The following is a 21,045-nucleotide window of genomic DNA, read 5'->3' on the forward strand; positions in this document are numbered from 1 at the left end:
ATTTTTTATCTTAACAGTTGAATTCGTCAGGCGATCTAAGCTAGACTACTATTGAAAACCTGGAAACACTGAACGGCCATTTCGTCCTAGCACGGGATTCATGAGCAGGACCTTCGGTCTCACGCGTGAACGTTTAACCTCTAAACCACTGAGCCGGCATCCAACGGTGTTAATGTCTAACTTCAACCGATTTATGATCTTGCACAACCTTTCAGGCATCGTCTGAGGTGGATAACTGTCTCACATTCGACACGGATTGGACTCCACCAGTCACGGCTTCTCACTAGAACTCCAGGAAATATCTCTTGAAGCTAGTCACTAGTGAGCACATGATTATCATCAGTAAGGGAATTTGAGGAGATTGCAGTAATTTCCACAGCTGAATCCATGAGTCTATCTAAGCTATTTTTTTATCATTTAGACGTACTGTCGTTAAATTTCGTATGTATATATTATTGTTTATAGTAAAATAAAAATCTTAACTGAGACGATACACTGATAAAACCTATTTTATGATGATAATACAGTACACATATTATTATAAACAAAACCTTAGTTATTGTTTATATGTTCTTTACATATAATCAATGTGTTTCATGATTTCTTTATCACTATGCTTAGGACATCAGAAGTTTAATTTGTAAATCTAAATATTTCATTACTATTTTATTCAAACACTTTGTACCACAGATAACTGTGGTTTATATATTGAAAAGTATAATGTAAATTAAATGTGTATTTTAGAGCATATCGTCATGATATTTTAAATCTGTATTAGTATGTTATATTATGATTATAATAATCAATACTAACAGTGATAATAATAACCACACTAATATTATACCCTGAACCAACGTAGTCTGATGAGCAATTAAACACTAGGTAGTCTTTGGCATTTGTGTATAACGTTAGATATGAAATCCAAGTACCACTATGAGAATTTTGATATATCTGATCACAAGATTTCAACTTTATAGACCCAGTTTATGCAATGGGTTTTCTTCACAAAATTTTTCGCCAATCTTTTTAAATAAGTTTATAATAAAATTGGTGTTGAAGAATTAGACAAACTATTCACGTACTTACTTCTGTTTATTTAATGACTTTCTCATTGATTAGTGTTATTTTGAATAGGTACATTGAAAAGAGGATTATTTGCTTTCATAACAAATTTTATTGCCTATAGAAAAGAATGAAATTATCATATTACGTATCAATTATCTTTCAATCATTATGATTATAACTAGTATTGTTACTAATTAGTGTTTCTGCTATTATAAGAATATTGATCTTTTGTATATAATTAAAAATTCAGTCAGTTTTTGAGATAGTAAGTATTTTTGCATTTGGAATTGCAAAGTATAAGGCATTATCATGTCTAAAAACGAGGTGTTACATTATTCACCTTCAAAATTTCCCTTTTAAGATCCTATCGCATGAATGACGCCACGTGTGTGCACTTCATAAACAAGATGTTTTCTTAAAATCGTCACCAAAAAGTTTGAAAAGTTTGAAAATAAAATTTTACCGATAATATCGGTTCCTTAATCTTGTGTTTAATTTTAATTTCCACTTATTTACAAAAATTGGCTGGTTTTAAGTATGAACATATCATTTCCATGGTTATTTAATTGGTCCACTCAGTCTTCCTCATTGTCCGAACATTTCATATACTCATATTAATTGTTGCTCTGGTTGCTAGAAGTTGCATCGGTTTCGTGACTTCGTAAGAATATCGGCTTTCACCGTAAGGTATCATAATTATTTTGAATAAAGATCCTTGAACTCCCAGGGAGAAGTTTAAGTGGTTTAAATTCTTTGTTGTGGTTAGCGTATCTTTAGTGTTGTTGTATTCTACGTGATGGGGTTGCTGGCCACATCTCCAACTCACCTCCTTTACCCGGTCCATCCATATTTAATCAGACGAGTAATCTATCTGATATACTAAGGTTCTTTTTATGATTGTATTTTTTTATCCAAATAATTAGAGTCCCATTAAAACAGGCCGTCGCATATTTTATCAAGTAATCTTTTTTTATAAGCTTCGGTCTAGTCAGAGTCAGTTACTACCCCATTTGCCAAGTTCGTATATGACAGAAAACTGTAAGATATCAGGAAAATACTCATTATTTAGTTTAGGTGTCTATACAAATCTCCAGTAACAAAAGTACAGTTTTATCTTTAATTTTAAACATGTTTCACATAACAATTAGTGCAGATGGTTCTAAGCAATATAGTTATTCTATATTGTTGTTCATTCATTTTCGATTGTTCATTATGCACGGTATCCATCATTTTCGGGTATTTTACCTTTCATTTAGTAGGTGAATACTGCATATAAGAGTAATTTTTCTGAAGATTTCATTTTCATCATATTAAGTTAACGAAATCTAGCTGGCGTGAACATATAAGTATGGTGTATCCCAACATGCCGCCTTATACAAGATATAAATATTGAAAATGTTATGGCTTAAAATGAAATCTTAGGTAAAACTTACGCTCCCATGTCCAGCACTCAACCAATAAATAGAAAAATATGTCCAAAAGTACATTATGCTGCACTTATTTAGCTTTGAAAAACGGATGGATAATCTCATACGGCAAAGATGATTCAGTGACTTTTTGTAATGAAAAACTCAAATAAATGCTTAACCAATACAACGAAAAGATGAAATTTGGAAGTATGTGATACGATGTAATACATTTTAAACAAAAATATTTAGCCATTTGTGTCAAACATAAAAAGATCAAACTAAAAATATTGAAACGTAGCAACAACACTGATAATAACATAAACCCTTATATGGCTTCACTTCAGTCTATTGCAAAGACAAAGCCTTTACAGGAGGGATGTGATAGTCTGGGCGATTGTAGACAGATCACATTCTGTCTCAAGGCTACATAATAGGTGAGAGATTCAAAAATGAACATGTCAATGTAAGAGAATTGTTCATCCTACCTTGATCACAGCTTACATATCTCTGTCTGGGTCAGGGAAGATACGTGTCTGTAACGCATGAGTTATGAACACTGATTCAATTTTGGGTGTAAAGCTTTCTGTACATTCTTAGTCTTGTACTATCACGTAGCTAGTTGTGTCAAGCGTTTGAAAAAGTTTAATGTGGCTGAATTGAACCGACTGATCATAAACGTATGGAGATAGATATGAGAAAAATTAGTGTTATAATCTCCCGGTCAAATTCAATTACAATACACACTTCCTAGCGTTCGACTCAACAAGCTATAAGATTAGACGATTAAGAATCTGCAGGAATCTTTCATGCTAAAACAAACCCAGAGTGTTTATAGCTCATGGGTATATATAAGCAACTTTGCTATTAAATATATGAACCAAATTACGAAATTCGTTGATGAAGTAGTCCTGATAATAATTACAATATTATTATCAAGCTTATTTAATGTGTAAATCATTCGCTAATATTTGTGACGTTCTTTTAAATTAACTATATTGTTAAAGACAATATTTATGTTACATTTGTTTTATTAAGTAATCAGACATACGATGATTGTTGTTTATTACGTTATCTAGTATTTACACTATCATTGTAATTCTTATCACCATCATTACTATATTTCTTACTACACGAATAATAATTGATTTTTTTAGAACTCGTGAAGGTATATCTACCAAACAGTGAGTTTATCATTTAATGAATGTGTATGTATATGCTGATACTCAATTCGAATTTATAAATGGTTTCATTGTAGAGTAGTAATTATTATTACTATGATATTCACTGTTAATAACTATTTGAAGATAATATTTAATGAGTAAATAGATGGAAATTTAGAAAATAAACATTATTTTAAAATATTATCATTGAAAATCCATGTACATCTATTGATAGTGCGATACAATTTCATTCATATGTAGATTCATGGATCTTATTTATAGATATTGTTTTCATACCTGACATTATTTGTCAGTTGGTAGATTGAATCCCCAAAAAAATATACTCTAAGGCAGATGATATTCGCACATTATTTTCACCATATCTTAACTATGCCATATTGTAACAATTCATAATAACTTCAGTTGTTCGTTAATTTTTTGAAACGATTGTTCTTAATTTTCTATCTGATCTTCAACTGAGGATGATTATACAGTAATGTTGACAGATTTTACAAGTGATTAATACTTTGGGGAGTTTAATATGCTTTCATAGTTTATAAATAAATATATTGCTCTTTGAAGAAAGCTTTTGGTTAAAAAATATTTAGAAAAACATGGATCAATCTCGTAATGAATCATTCATCAAATTTTATGTCATTAAAACAAGATGAAATTGTATCGTAATGTTCTTCCAGTTTTTTTTTTTTAAATTGTACTTTATTAGTTCGAAATAATCATTAAAAGTAGACGAAATAGAAATGACTGTTGTGTAGGGATAGTTTAAAACACATAACTATTGTTCCTACTTTGATTGCACCTATGTACAATCAATCGATTCACTTAATAGTGTTTAGACAAAACAAACTTTTCCTTCACATATATATACGTACGAATGTCTTGTCATATGTAACAGTATTCACATAAGAATCTTTCTCTCCCCTTGATCCCTACCTCACCACCTCTTAGTAAAGATAAACCATTAAGTGATTTATGAAATAATAGTGAAGATTGGATAGGCAGATAAAAGATGTTGAGAAAATTCTAACCACAAAGCTTACTTATTATGAAACTGTATTTGTTATACTATAGTTTAAGTTATATTCACTGAACAGTGAAAACAAAATCTGACCGAACAAAGCTGAGAGACAAAGGTTTTATTGATTGTCATCAATTTTAATTTATGCATTTCGAAATATGTCCTGCTATAGAAGGGATTAGATTGTTTCATAAATAAATTCATTGAAGTTTTTTTTGCTTCCCTCCTCTTTCTGCTTGCCTCTACGTTTATACAAACCATTCACGATGTATTGCATGTATGCATTCATGTCAGTTTACCTATGTATTTTTTAGTGTTATAAAACAATACTATTGTATATATTTAAATATTCACTCTGTAATTATTAAGTTTATTTTCTATATGAATAGATTTTTGCATAAATATCAAATAAGTACCTTGGTTTAGTATCTTAAATTAGCTTCTTCAAACAACAGCTTCGTTTACTATCATATAGTTAATTAATATTACATTGATCTGATAACTCTTTTTCAAAAATAAATTTTAACAGATGGTTTGAGAGAACAACAAAACTCACACGACTATAAGCCAATTTTTTCAAATGGATACAACTATAAAGTGACTATTCACAGTGAAACGACCAAATAGCATACTGATATGTAGTCGATATTTATTAATTGAGTCAAAACACTTTAAGTCTATGTTGTACCAAGTGAAACTAACCGATAAATGGTTTCATGAAAATCGAAAAGTATAGTAACTAATAACTATAATGAGCTACGCGCATTTGTTGAAATTTGATATTGGACAAAAGACCTAATTTGACACACCTTTATAGTGTCGAAGGTAATTTCGGATAAATGTTCCCAAATTTATTCTCCGTGTGTGGTGAAGTACTAGTGACACATAGAATACAATTTTGTACAAAATATTAAGTGGTTTCATTTTTTATCGGCTAGTTGTTAGATGATTAAATATGAACAACAGACTAATCTAAAATACAGTGTATTATTGGTGAGAGTCTATTTTTGCTTGAATTGTTCCAGTAAATATAAACGAAACGTCTTACAATCAATGAGGAATGTTTAAAGATCAGAAAGAATTTCGATGAATTTTATTTACAAAACTGCTTTTTAAGATATTTACACGTTTACCAGTAGATCAGGGTAATTAGTAAAATCTGACTTTAATATCGAAAGTCTGGTTGATAAACCGTGACCTGCTGCTACCAAGAATGGCCAAACCGTTTAAATCCTGATTTGTATTTAGTGCTACATTTTTCGAATCAACATGTTTGGTCTTTATTCATTTCGTCGTTACTTTCAGTAATACCTTTCTGAATAATAATCATGATTCTATACGTCATTAATTTACCTAAGTTATTGAATGGTGATTTCAGTCTAGATTAGTGAGTTCAATTATTTCAGTGGACGATATAAACTTCCTATTCTAAACAAACAGAACATTTGTTTTATTCCTAAAACTTAGGGTTTACATCATGGATTGATTTTCGTCTGGCACCCATCGAAAAGTAGGAAGCGCTGGAGGTCCGCCTAGTTCTAGTATGGACCCTCTATTTCATCTCGACACTTGGAAATGTCAAGCAACATATTATAATAGTTAAATAATAAACATAAGATATAACGTTATTTCATCTTTTTATTGTTGTTTAATTCTATTTTGTTCATCGATTAATTTCGTTCTGTTTAGATTTATTTTATAAAAAGATTTGACTAATGATTCACATTTGTTCCTTAATTTCTGTTTTATCGAGCCTATTCTCTATTGATTTGTTACTTCTTTACCGTTACTATTATTATTATTATTATTATTATTATTATTATTATTATTATGTGTCCTAATTCCTATTTGCCTGTAAGTTTCTACCAACTTTTTTCATCATATCCTACAAGATGAAATTTTTTGTCTTTTCAAATTTAACTCAAGGCTAAATTATAAAGGAACCTTTTCGTTTGTTATTTCGATAATCTAATGAATCACATTGCGAAATTTCAAATTTTTATATCGGTAAATATTTATTTATTGAACTGAAATTTTTTTTTGAATATGTAGAAATTTGTAGATCGATTTCATCATGAACTAATATCAACTGGAAATCAAAAAATGAACACCTAAATTTTGAATCTACATCGATTCGCGAATCTCTTAGATTTCACGGTGACCACGATCCTTTTAAACTACTAAGTAAGAACCTACTGATTAAGATCTCTAGTCAATGTTCGACAACTCGTGACGATTAATTACGTCATCCATCAATAACTTTCGGATTCATAAATTTCTTGAATTATTAAAGTAGGTGTTGAGTAGATCTAAATTAACATTTTGTAGTTGCTTAGTTATCTTTTAATGAATCTACACTTAATCTTAATTAGGGATTGAAGTGATTTTAGAATATTCTAGACAACTAAAACGATTACAAAACATTTTAATGATATTTTAGATTATAACAATACTCCGGAACACCTAGACTTTGATGCAGTGACCCAGAGCAGTTTCGTTTATTGATCTTTAGCCAAATAAATCAACAATACTTATTTTTCATCTTATTGAAAGTCTTAAAGAAGCCTATCAAAATTTATGACGATTTGATTAAGATGTAATCAATGGTACCGGATTTATTTACCTTTCTTAAATCTCAATCGCTTATTATTATTTTATAACACTCCTATGGATGAAATTCATATTGCTGTTATTAGAGAGAATTTAGTTCATCTTAAATGAGTTGCCACTAAAATAGCCTATTTGTTCTATAGATAAATCATAAACCTATGATAATAATCAGTGCTTACATCATGGATTGATTATCTCGTTAAGTATAGGTCCAATTTATCCAATCGTTGTGAAATTGATTATGTACATGAAATTTTTCAAATATATCGATATCATTTGATTTTTCATACGTCAACTTCAATTGTCCTAAGAGTTTGTAAACTCTTGTTGAAATTGTATATATGTGGGATTTTGATTTTTGTTATAGTTCAGAACTTATTCCTTATTTATTAACATAAGTTCATTGATAATGAATCCATATATTTTACGTCAGTTTATTGCTATATTGAACAATAAATTAATTTTACATCGTTTTTTATCGAAAATACTTTTCTGTCTTCGCTTTTTATGAATGTTTTTTCGTGATATGTGATCTTGTACATTTTTTCTTGTTAAATTTTCAATTGATCTAAACTCGTCGGCATAGTTCTTTTTACTGTTGCTAGGTCGAATTCGCTGAATTGTGAAGGAATAATGTAGTTTCATATCTTACAGATGTATCCAATACATGATATTGTCTTAGAACCAAGAATCAATCACGAAAGAATGGTCACATTTTCTGATTTCGCATCAGGTCACTACTTTTTATATACAGTAAAAGGTGGTCTGAGTCAAATATAATTCGTTTATCTTTGGGATTACAAGCAAGACTCCTTGCGTATTTATTATTTAAAACTACGAACCAAACACATAAAGAGTATAAGCTTAGAAAATGGACTAGTGAATTTTGTTTGGCTAGCAAATTTTTTTAAAAAGAACACTGTGATCGGAAACCATGAATATAAAAATTACCAAGATCTCAGCATTGTCTTATTATTGACTTCGATGCTTTTAAGCTATGACTAAAGTACTGATATAATTGTGAACAAAAATACAATTAAAAACAATTTAAATGACGTACATGATAGCTAAAAATATCTTTTTATTTTTGTTGAACACACGAAATACAAGTATAGAAGAACTTGAATCTGCTTTTTAGCTAATTTGTTTTTCGCATACCCACATCATTTTTCATACAACAGATTGTATCTATAAAAGGTTAACTTAGAAAATAATAACTTGTAATAATACTAATCAGTTTAAATCTTCCTTACATTAATATGTTGAGGGTTATTTTATTACTTAAAGTTAAATAAATGATATACAATAGTAATAACTAACAAACTGTAGCGTACAAATCAAAGTTAAAATTGTAACAGAGTTAGAAATCTAGTCTTAAATGTCAATCACGGTCTTCTTATGTTGGGATGTAATATGGTTGATTGATTTGACATTCTTGTAGAACTGAATACCTGAAGTCTACTAACTGAATACTTAAAAAACTGGATTCGTTTTTCCTTAAGTTGGTCGGTAAATGTTTATCTGGAATCATACACAAACTCATCATTTCTCAGAAATCCCCACTTATATCATCAAGCCTTCAAATTACAATAAGGATATTTTATTCTTTTCATCTAATATTATTTACTATTAATGGTGAGGATTTGTTATTCATCTTAATTTTAAAAAAGTTATTTCTTATACTTGTCTCCATAGTTATTCGATTAGTATTTTTACCATATTATTGATGTTCTATTACGTAGATAAAGGTTCATAAACTGGTCACCAATTTACATTGTTGACATACAAGAATATTTCACTCCTTATGATCTAATTATTTCTTCTTCATATCTCCTATTCTTATTGCTGTTGCTTATCCTAGAAAGCATGACAAACCAGCATGTGATAGACCTGGAAATAAATGTCAAGATGATTCATTCTTTGTTTATTGTTCTTTCCGTCATTATTACTATTATTTCTCTTATTGTATTAAATAACTATCTAGAAATGTTTCAAATGTCGTGTTATATTCACTTTTCATCTATCCACCCTCTAGAAAAAAATCATAATTTTCTCTTATGTTTACGTACTACTATTTTATGTTTCTTACTTAAGCTGTTTTGAACAGAATTATATACTGACCAATAATAAATCACCACTGAAAACCTACGAGTAGTGGACGGCCGTTTCATTCTAGCATGAGACTCCTCAGCAATGCAAATGAATCCCGCACGCGGAACTCAAATGCAGGACCCTCGATCTCGCACAAACGCTTAAACTCTAGACCATTGAGTTGGGATCCAACAGTGGTAATATCTAACTTCAACCAATCCACGATGTTACGCAAACACATCCCATTGATGAAACGGCTGTCCGGTGCTTCCAGCTTTTCAGTGGTGGTCTAACAATGGTCGTTTCATGACCTCAATTAAAACTTAACAATCTCCACAATCCTATACTGAGAACTATACAAACTTACAGTGAATTCTCATTGTTACGTATTGTCTAAACTATTACGGTATAATTGTTATGAAAGTTTTGACAGTTTCAGTTGTGTTATATATATACTGAAGGTTGCTATTATATACATGTATACTTTCCAATAAATGAATGGAAGATTGTTACGCAACAATAATAATAACCTTAAGTAAGCTTTTGTAACAGATAGGAATTACTCGAAAAGCTATCTAAAACCAAATATTCTTCATATATTTACTAATAATTGGCGTTGAAATCAAATTCTTAAATTCTGGTGATTAGTTTTACTTACTGAAGTTCAACCATGTCTAGCAGAAAGCGGTTATCCATAAGTGGTGTCAGATGATTTACTTGATCAAACCTGAAATCTTCTTACTCAGCGAATCAAATAAATAGTTTTCGCGAAATATTAGGATTCTGGGTTCAATTTTGTGCACAGTTTTGTGTGCTCATTAATAATGAGTCCTAAGAGCAAACCAAAATAATTACCTAATCCTTATTTCCTTTATGTTGTCCTCCAGCTTAGGTCATATGTGGTTAAAATCTTCAAGAATTAGTCAACCATTTAAATTCTAAGAATCTGTAAAATATTTCACACTCATCAAATTACTATTTTTATGGCTTCTTATTATTGCTATCATCAACATTATTTAAATTGTTTACTATGGTTACATGTTTTATTCAAAATTGTATTGTGTCTTCACAACGTTTGTATGTCTGAGACATATTTTATGACGTAAAACAATAAAACACATCAAGTAGTTAAGCATAAACAATACTATCGATTAGAATTTCAACTGATTTATCAACTATAATTTATTATTGACATTTTAATAAAATAAACTTTAGATGATCTATGATATTTTTTGAATTGTCTAGTCTTGAAACTTCAATATTGATAAGTTAGAGATCAACTATTCATGTCAATAAAAGTCAATGTTAGAATCGTAATCAAATAATTTCTCTAACAAATCGAAATACTGTTTATACCACCACCAATTAAGGATATTTGCTACATCTGCAAATGAATGATACAGTTTCATAGAGGGAAATAGTTGAAAAAGGTTTTAGTCAAGATAAAAAAGAGCTATAAACCTATTTTTTTACATATCATGGAGACAGAAACTATTGGTTCGGAAATTTTACGGTAATTCCCGCGCTAAATCTACGTTCGAAAATTGATTTTATTTATTTTTAATAGTTTACTTATCTTTCAAAATACTATTCACATTAGTAATTGTTTGTCAATGTGTTCCACTCGGTATAATTTCTGAATATGTTTCTGTATTAATGATGAAATGATAAGCTGGAAAATAGATTTTCATGTTTAACACATATTCCACTCTCGTTGTGTGCATATTATAGACATGAAAAGAAAGTGGCTATTACGAAAGATATTTTCGTCAGTTGAGTTCTTCAGTTTTAACTTCCGTCCACTTTCTATTCTAGTTCGAGTCACGCTAAGATGTATGTGTTTCCGTAACAAGTACTCTCCCTTCAGTTTATTAATGTTGTGTTGCGTAATATACGCTGTTCAGCTTTTGCCAAACCTCTCGAGAAGTTAGTTTTATGATGGCTCTCATGATGTAAATAGGAAATGTTAATCATCATGACTATTACTGTAGTCAAATATCTTATTCATGCCCGTTCACGACTTCGAGGTTCTATATATATATATATATATATATATATATATATATATATATATGGCTTATGCAATGTAACTTCCTCCTGCTAACTAGCTAAGCATACAGACGACTATTTTGACTTTAAAATCTTGAACATTTATATTTTAATTGATTTCATTTGAAGAAACGTCAAAAACTCAAACGGAAAAAACGTAAACTTTTATTTATTAGGCATTATTTAAAAGTCAGTTTGTCATAATCTTTTTTTAAAGAATCTGTCGAGTACTGTTTGAACTGGATTTAATGTCGTCTAGATTATAATTAAAGTTGTATAATTTGTAGGCATTTTGTATAAGAAAGTTATGAACAATTCTTAACCTTAAGTTTTAATGAAGGTCGGAACAAAATTGAAACTAACCAAAATTTATAGTGACGCAAGGACAAAACACAAATAATATTAAGTTGCATGTTGCTAAGCTGTCCGGCCAGAGTTTGAATTACAATTATCTCTTAATGATTCGATAGGAGGCAGGATACCTAAATCCATATAAATATGATCAAAATTATGAGAACTCATGAACTGTTTAAATGTTCACTCAGAGGTGGAGCATAACAAAGTGTATTTCGTAAATTTCGGTTTCCGGGGAAAAAGTTTTCTGTAACTCAAGGTTGAATATTTATTTTGATCTCACGTAGATAAAGGATCTACCATGCTAAACTACTATGGTATTATCAAAAAAGGCTTTTATTTTAATTCTTTGGAACTGTAGTCTATCATTAGTAGTTGAACTAATTTGATAGATTTCTGAATTGTGAACGTTTGATATGATATTATGTAAGTCAAAAGGTTGTTGTTAAAATTTACTGTTCTGTATCAAAAAAGAATCCTGTCTTACAATAATCATTCAATTGTTTTTTTATACAAAGCCAAAGTAGATTTTTTATTAATGTAAGACGGGAAGATTTCATAGTCTGTGGACAAAAGCTAATTTTTGGCTTTACAAATAAATAGCATTTGGGTTCATTGAGTTAATAGGTCATCGTTATAGCATTAGACTTTTTCAAAAGCCAAATTACTGATTATTAAAATTGAGATTCATAGGTGACTTTATGTAACCTTGTAAATGTGTGTTGTAAGATAAAATGAGTGTTTAATAATCCTTAATATAAGTTTATAATGAAACACTTGACAGATATCTTTATTGACAATCAGTATTATTTAATTCTAACCATACTACATATGAATGGACATTAATATTCGAAGTGACTTTACTTGTTATTAATGTTAATTCAGTGTATTATGAATATACACTCAATAAATTTTTAGCAATAATATTTCTACTTTGATATATCTCCGTTTTTAATACCAGTTGTATTATGAAATTCTTTTCTTTCACAAAATATAGGCATAGAATTTTTCGTCGACGTAGTATTAGTCGGCTAAGCTGTACAAACGGTATAATGCAACGTAGTATTACATCAACTAATGCAATCAATGGAAGTTGTTTATCGTTGATAAATTCATCAGAATCTCAAACCAAATCATCTACGGATAATAATAGTAATAAGCATGTAAACATGAATGGAAATGTATTTAATATGAATGAAAACAAAAATACTGCCGTAGCATCTTTTACTAAAACTGATGTTATTCGCGATGCTGAATCATTGAATCTAACCATTAAGGATATCGATTTAACACTGAATAATCCAATTGGATTGACACCGAGACGCGAGAAACGTCGAATTCTAACAGTTACCGGTGATTTAATGAATTCTAATCGTCTAACACGTGTATTTACACGTGGTCATAAGACATCAGTGGATGTTACTGAACAGTCAAATAAATTACTACCAAATACACAAGTATCCAAACAATTATCAGTAATGGGATTGAATATTAATAATAATGGCATTAATGTTAACAGCTCCAATGATAATTCAGATTGGTCATCTGATGTTGAAGATAAGTCAAGTACTTTAGTTAGAAAAACAACTGAGAAAAGTTCAGACAATTCTTCTACATTAAAACAATTAAATTCATTAGATTGTAGAAAAACTACTCCACCTAGACAAGTTGTTCAGGTTAGTTTTTTATTATTCAAGATTATTATATTATTGTTGTTAACATATTTTTGTCGTTATTTCTTTATATCAACATTTTGGCCTTAAGTATCATATTTACATTAAGTATAAATGTTTATAGACTGAAATTTGAGTTAACGAATTCCATAAAATACTTCCTTCTGAAGTAAAATTCAACTTAAAATCCTTGAGATATCATCACATAGATGTTAGTATCCAATCCTTAGAATGAAATATATTGTTGTACATTTCTATATTTTTATTTAATTCATGATATTGATATAATCTGAATTCTTATCGGCTTAATCTATTTGTGGACAGTCGTCGTCATTGTCTGTGAGTATGTATGAGAAGTTTCAAACCAGACTGCACCAATCACTTCATTGTTTTCTCAGCATTTTTTATATACAAACATTGTTAGTTCTAATAAAAATTTTGGTTCTATCTTATCAAGTTTTCTAGCATCACGTGAACTACAATTCTTTAGAATAAAACTTTGACTATTTTCAAAATATGTGGGTATTTTTATCCATAAAACCACTCCCTAGAAATTCTCTCGTTTACTCTTGTACGTTTGTTTTATTTACTGTTTATTGGGATTCTATATGCAAAAGATGAAAGAAACAAACAGTGCTCCTAATAGGGAACGTTTGATTAGAAAGAAACCTATCAAATAAAAGTCTTCAATTTTTCCAGAGTTCTGAAACACTATCCACTATACATACACTATACGTACCAAAAACGTTTGCTCGAATTCTTTTCTTATCCTGGTTTGTATTTCTCGGTTTATAACTTCTCTTCCTCTCTTATCTTTCTGTTAACTTCATATTTCCAGTAAACTTATGTTTACTTGTCTACTATTTTTGTATTTTAGTTAAAGAACATCATGGAATCTACTTATTAACATTTGCCTTGTTTCTCTATCGTTTCTTAACAGTGATTCTGCATTTACTTCATATTAGGAAAAATATTTTCATAATTTAGTACCATAGACATTGTTACGTCACTGCATAAGTTTTCTAATAACATCAATAAAGGTGCTATTTGTGCGATTTACTTCAGTTGTTTCCAATTAATTTGTACTCACCTAACTTTAAAATACCGGCTTCGATGATTATTCATAAATCACCAAGCCTTCTGGGTAGATAATATATGTATTAATACATTCGAACTGGGTTGATTTTTAGTCAAGACAAGCAAATGTATTCGTAATACTTTCTTCCTTTGATTTTATTTTAACAAATAATCTTGAAAACTGCAGTATGTTAACGCAGTGCAACTTGTTACCAGTCCTTCAAGTTCGTTATATTGCCTAATGTTCTGAACTTGTCAAAATTTTCTGAAAATAACTAGCCCATTTTATTAAATTTCGATGAATAGGGAGTATCGCTTTTAATTATTTATGAGTAATAAAAAAAAAGATCTTTGTTATTTTCTGTGAGATAAAAAAAATTTAAAAAAATAAAACTTTGTTACATAATTGTATTCGTCCATTTATAAATTTATTGGTGTAATGGTGAATTCAACTCTGTTTATGACTAGTGAGAAGTGTAAACACGAGAGTGCTTATTTTGAGTGAGTGGATAAATCGTCTAACTAAGGTTACCCTTCACAAATCTCTGTCTGAACTAGTTTAGTAAAACATATGTGCGCATGATTTATGAGTGTATTCAACCGATGATGAACATTAAAGTTTCCAACACACTCTTAGTCTTATTACTTTGGATAGATGATTGAATAAATGTTGAAAAATGTGTAGTTTGACTAAATCGAATTGAACGTCAAGTTAAAATGAGACATCTACCACTTATGGCATTGTATAATCATAGTGCTGTATTACAAATTGGATCAGCTTCACAATGTTAACCATCTGATTCCATTTTAGTTGTATTAAAACAATGTTCTTCACGACACTTACAAGTGTTGGTCTTAACCCAGTATGGCTGGTTATAAGCACATTCCACAGAACGGATTCCGTATCGCTTGTTTGGCATTAGTTCTTCAGTGGATATCAGTTTGTTATACAAAGTGATTTAGTCTTAAAAAAAAGTTGGGTAATTTATTTAGTACGAAAACACATGGATGTCATAGTTTTTTCTTAGGTTTTCTTCTAAAATGTTATTTTATTTAATTAGTTAGTTACCAATTATTTTATAACAACAAGTTGGATTTGACATAAGTTAATTAATTATTATTAAGTTTTTCCTGTTAATTTCACAGAATATTCAGCTGTTATTAATCAAAATTATATGCAGGTAAATAATGAATGTTTGTATAGTTTTCTTCAACTGAATTAGATTTTTATCTCACATTTTATTTACATTCATTATTACTGATAACAACTATCTTATTTAACTAAATAATAATTTAAAACAATTTTGTTAGTATTTTCATTATAAAACAAAATCATTTAGTAATACAATATATTTTCTTTTCTGATAAATTACTTAAACGCATACTTTACAAACTTTTATTGAAATAAATATCAGAAATCTTTGCTTGGTGATATTTTTACATAAACAAATAATCATTTCATTTTTGATAATGTAATTAAAAGACGAAGATTATCAGAACTATGTGATATATTAGCGTAATACATTTCGAAACAATCTGATCACACATATACTTGTTAACCATTTTGTTTTATATATAAATGCTCTTAACAAGTAAATGTGTGATCAGATTGTTTCGAAATGTATTGCGCTAATATATCACATAGTTTTGATAATCTTCGTCTTTTAATTACATTATCGAAATTTATCAAAGGGACTAATTTTTTTAAAATCATTTCATTATTTTAACACTACTGAAATAAATATGGTTTATATTACTATAAATGTTTAAACAAATAAAATATCTTTCGATGAAAAACAATTGATGGTTGCTACAATTGCATACATGAAAGGTTTTAAAAAATGATTCAGATAATTACTCATGTATATATATAGAATTTGTGCGATTTTCTTTCTTTTTCATATAATTATTGTTGATGCTTAACTTATCATATTCTTTAATAATTACTCGTAAATGCTTATATTAATTCGAAAAGAAATCCATTATCTTTAATTTATATAATTGAGAAGTATCTCTAACTCTTAGATTGAACGCTAAAAAATAAACAAGTTTTCTATTACCTAATTTGTTCCGAGAAATATTGATAATACTTATGGATTATTACCACTTAGTTGCATGCCAATCCGTGAAAAGTTATAACTAAGTGAGCTTATCCTTATAATATTAAAATAAATAGATAGTAGTCGTGTGAATCAATCAGTAGAAGGTCTACTAGACTCTATACACCATTGACCTGTATCTAATGATGATTTTTGAAAGTTATGTACAATTTCCAACAAGGACAACCATGTTTTTGTTTGATTCAAGAGTTAATTTGCCGAAATTTGCATTCAGTAAATCTACTTGTTGATATTTTTCTCTTGTCACCTAAAAATTTTCGTTATTATGTATAAAATTCATCTTGTTGGATCAGTTTTGTCATTCCTTATCTTGTTACTTATCTAAACTCATAAACTATGACTCATAGACAACTTTTTCAGTAAAATTAACATGAGCATATTTTTGTATTATAATATTTGATCATCTATTTCTTTGAGTTAGCATTTCATTTTTACCCAGTCTTTTCATTTAATCATTAACAATGTAGGACAAGTCATAAATGCTTATTGTTTCAAGTTGCCATACTTCACATCATCATAGTATGAGACAACTAACAAAATTAAAAATTAACGAGTTCATATAATTATGAATTTGGTGGACTAACCAAAGAGAACGGATAATTTACATTTGACTCATCATTGGTTAGTAGCAGATCACACGTTTCATAAATATAACTCTCTCATGTCAATATTATAGAAATTCTTGTGCTAGATTGTTATTTCAATTTTCTAAAATGGTTCAAGAGAAAGTAGCTCTTCAAATACATACTGAAATCGTTCTTTAACTTTATTTATTTATTCATCTGTTAAAGTAATATCATGAAAATCGCATATTTCATATTTATATTTCTTAATTCAATTTATGATTTCCATCAAAACATAGAACGAATATTTCGGCGCAGAAACTTTTTTATAGTTCTATTTCAAATGTTTTACGATTGTGTTTCCCTGAAACACTATTATGACAACTTTACTTGTTAGTATAAAAGGCTTACAATTAATGAAGTTCATTAAATGAATTTAACACTAAAGGATTAAATAAAGGAATCATCAGCTTGAGAAGAGGACATAAGAAGTTTGATTGAATAAAGAATTGATATTACAAGTACATTAAACAAAATTGATTAAATACAAGAAAAGATTCAAATTAAGGATGATGAGTTTATCAAAGTTATGAAATAAATAAAACTTGTGTACTTAAGTTAATAACATTAGAGTGTAATTAACTGATGAAGATAGGATTTTATTCTATTCAAAAATAACGAAAGGATAAAACAATTATGTAAGATAAATGTAAAAGCATAACTTTTTACACATTGGTTAATAAATAGTTTGCCTAGTTCTTTAATCATCAGTTCCTTTAAAATTACAAATACACCTTGCTGACATGTTCCCCCTAGCATGTATAATCAGGTTTGTGACTTTCTGTAGATTTTGAGCTCGGGTATCTAACGTTACAGTATTAGTTGGTTTTCTCGATTACTTAACTCAGCTGGGGCCACTATGAAGGGAAATATTTCCATTGTAAGAGGTCGTACAGATGTTTTTCTGTCTGCACGACTTTTTATAGTGTGAATAACAAGCTTTCTAAATCATCCTATTACTTCGTATCTAGTACCTTATTCAATGTAAAACTTTATATCCATTTTCTTTGCCGTAAACAGGACTGACCTATTTTTGTCATAATCTGGCATTGAAATTAAAAATATTTAAACTCTCCGAACATACACTCACCAATCTACTATGGTTTTTATCAATATATGCATCGCGACTTTCGTAGTTTATGAAAACTTTCTTTAAAATTGATGTGGGTTCATATCAATACAAATCTTTTATTTGATACACTGTTTATTGTTCTATTTCTCAATAACACTATATTTTTCAATATTAAATATTTATTTAGCCTCACGAAGCTCCACTTCTTGATCCTTTTGGTTCTGATTGTGGCAGGCCTCGTTTACGGATTCTTCTAGGACAAACAAATCGTTTAAATTGTCTAACTGGAACATCTTCAGCATCAACTACGAAAAGTAATCCCAATACCGCATTCAAAAATATCTCAGATTATAAAAATAATTTAGCTAGTCATCAGTCTCTAGCAAAATCCTGTATAACATCTACATTTACCGCTACAAGTCTTGTATCAAAAGGAAGTACGAATTCTATTAATAGTATCTCTTCTTCGTATATAGTCCCAATTAGTAAAACAGATTTTTAAAATCTGCCCATAATTATTTTCAATAAATTCTAAGAAACAGTATTTCTTTCATTGTATTTTTTCTCCCATGTGATTTATTCTTTTTTTTTTAGATATTTTTTGTGTTTCATTACATTATCAATAATGTTGATAGCTAAGTTACTGTATTGATTCTGTCATTTTAGCCTGAACTTTCATTCGTTCAGTAGTAAATATTTTTATGTTAAGGTGGTCTTAATTCTGGTTACCAAATTTTGTTAGTTTGTAATTGTACAGAATCAATATAGAAAAACTCAATGCATAATTCAGTCCAATCGTCCTACATTATGTACTCAAAAATCAATAGTTTATGTAAATGACAAGAGAATTCAGCAATTGTCATCGGATTATTATTGTTATTATATTCAGAATCATGTCTCCAAAATTATCCGAATATGTATATAATATGAAAAATAGTATATTTATAATATGTATCTACACTACTTACAATAAAATGGGCTTTATCATATTAACTTTTTATTCATAATCAACAATGGATTGTTTTAATCATCATTATATTTCAATTTATTTATTAAATTCTGAATTTGTATAATATTGAACTCACTTGAATTATACTATGAAAATGTAAATGGATGATTTTTATTTCTATCTATAATTTAAATATAATTAAATTATCGGATTAATTGTTTGAATTTTAAATAGTTAATAATAAAACTTGTTCAATAAAGTTGAATTTCTACGGTTTTCTTTTTCACTTTTTTTCCAAATGTGAATTAGGAGACACTGTCAAAAAGAAAACAAATACTTTTGTTCCTGTTACTAAGGTTTCTTTCTTACAAAGTTAAGTAAACATGATATAGATGATTGTATAACGAAAACAATATGAAGACGATATACTAATTAGAAGTAGAGACTAGTTTAATGGTTACTCTAGTATCAAGTACCTTGATTTATGGAATGTTTGATTTTGAAAATTGAGTTTTAGATGTCCAGCAGGTTGCTCGTTTGCTAAAATACAATGGGATTTGTTTGAACTATGGTTAGATAGCTATCTTTCTAACATGTATATATCTAACAAACAACTTTAACTGAAGAGTTATCTTGTCAATCCTTTTATTTGTAATCTATTTTACTGTGGAATATGTTTAGTAGATTAAATAATCGATGGTACTTCATGCATAATGTTGATAATGATGGTTATGTTAGGATTTAAACAACTGTAACTTTGGTTTTAATCTTTCTGAGAAATATGAGTTTTATTACATTTGATATAGTAAATTAAAATAAATATAGTTATTCAAAGGAAATACCAATGATTACTATCACAACATACGAAACGAGTAGGCTATGAGCGTCAGTTCCTTATCGTTTGATTGTGACGGGTGATATTACTGCTAGGATGTTTTCATTCTAATCGGTAATCGTCCTTAATTTCCCATTTCTCAATTAAACATTCATATAAACAGTGTGGTAAACTAACAAATAATATTCAGAGAACTAGTCCGTAAAGCAATGTTCCGACATGGTTACTTATAGAAGGGGTCTAGAAGTTGGGGGAAATTTTAACAACCTTGTTTCATTCAGAGTTTAACATTAAGCAACATTCTTGAAGAACTCACGTTTTGTCTGTTTGTTGATTGATTTGTTATTATCCTGTCTTTTGAAAATGTAGAGTACTTTGTTATATGGAGTATGCTCTGCAGATTATCTGGTTACATGAAATACGCTACTTTGTAAATACTTGTATTTGACTACAAAGTTCAGACAATCTGAAGGGAGATGAGTCAAAAAAGTTTGAGTGACTAAGTACTGTGAAACAACAAACTGATACGTCTTTGAGGTCACACCATGCTAGTAAATTACGAAACATTTTATGGAAGTTTCCAAAGTTTCCCATAACTCTTAAGTTTACAATTTGGTAAGGGGTGTTTATAACAGGTAGTTATCTTAAGTTTCCTAATCATGAAAGAAAGAGTAACAGCTTGCTTAAACTGAATTTTAATCATGAGCATTTGATGCTTAGGAATGATATCTTTTTAAAACTATTGGGACATCGCAGTGGTTTCGACCGGTTTTCCATTATTTCAGTCCCTAAATTTATTAGCATTTTTGAATTCAGATTTTCGTTAATGCTGCCCATATACGTAAACGTCTCCACCTCTTCTACAGGTTTCCCATCAAGTATGGTTGCGTTGGTATTAGCTGTGTTGCATTTAAGAATCTTA

At 29.1% G+C, this 21,045-nt stretch overlaps 1 protein-coding gene across 2 annotated transcripts in view; it reads left to right on the top strand.

Moving 5' to 3' along the window:
* MS3_00006706 (uncharacterized protein) overlaps positions 1-19,547 on the top strand; it is a 74,645-nt gene extending 55,098 nt beyond the window's left edge. Inside the window, exons 8-11 of one of the 2 annotated variants that reach the window (XM_051214924.1) lie at positions 3,629-3,655; positions 12,772-13,450; positions 15,671-15,705; positions 18,527-19,547. In XM_051214924.1, the coding sequence (XP_051068110.1) occupies positions 3,629-3,655; positions 12,772-13,450; positions 15,671-15,705; positions 18,527-18,596 (811 nt within the window). In that variant the 3' untranslated portion in view covers positions 18,597-19,547. The remainder of the gene's footprint in view (positions 1-3,628; positions 3,656-12,771; positions 13,451-15,670; positions 15,706-18,526) is intronic. The other variant, XM_051214925.1, reaches the window with a different exon arrangement.
* Positions 19,548-21,045: the final 1,498 nt, after the last annotated feature.

This window comes from Schistosoma haematobium, chromosome 2, assembly GCF_000699445.3.
Source record: "Schistosoma haematobium chromosome 2, whole genome shotgun sequence".
In the NCBI taxonomy this organism is placed as follows: domain Eukaryota; kingdom Metazoa; phylum Platyhelminthes; class Trematoda; order Strigeidida; family Schistosomatidae; genus Schistosoma; species Schistosoma haematobium.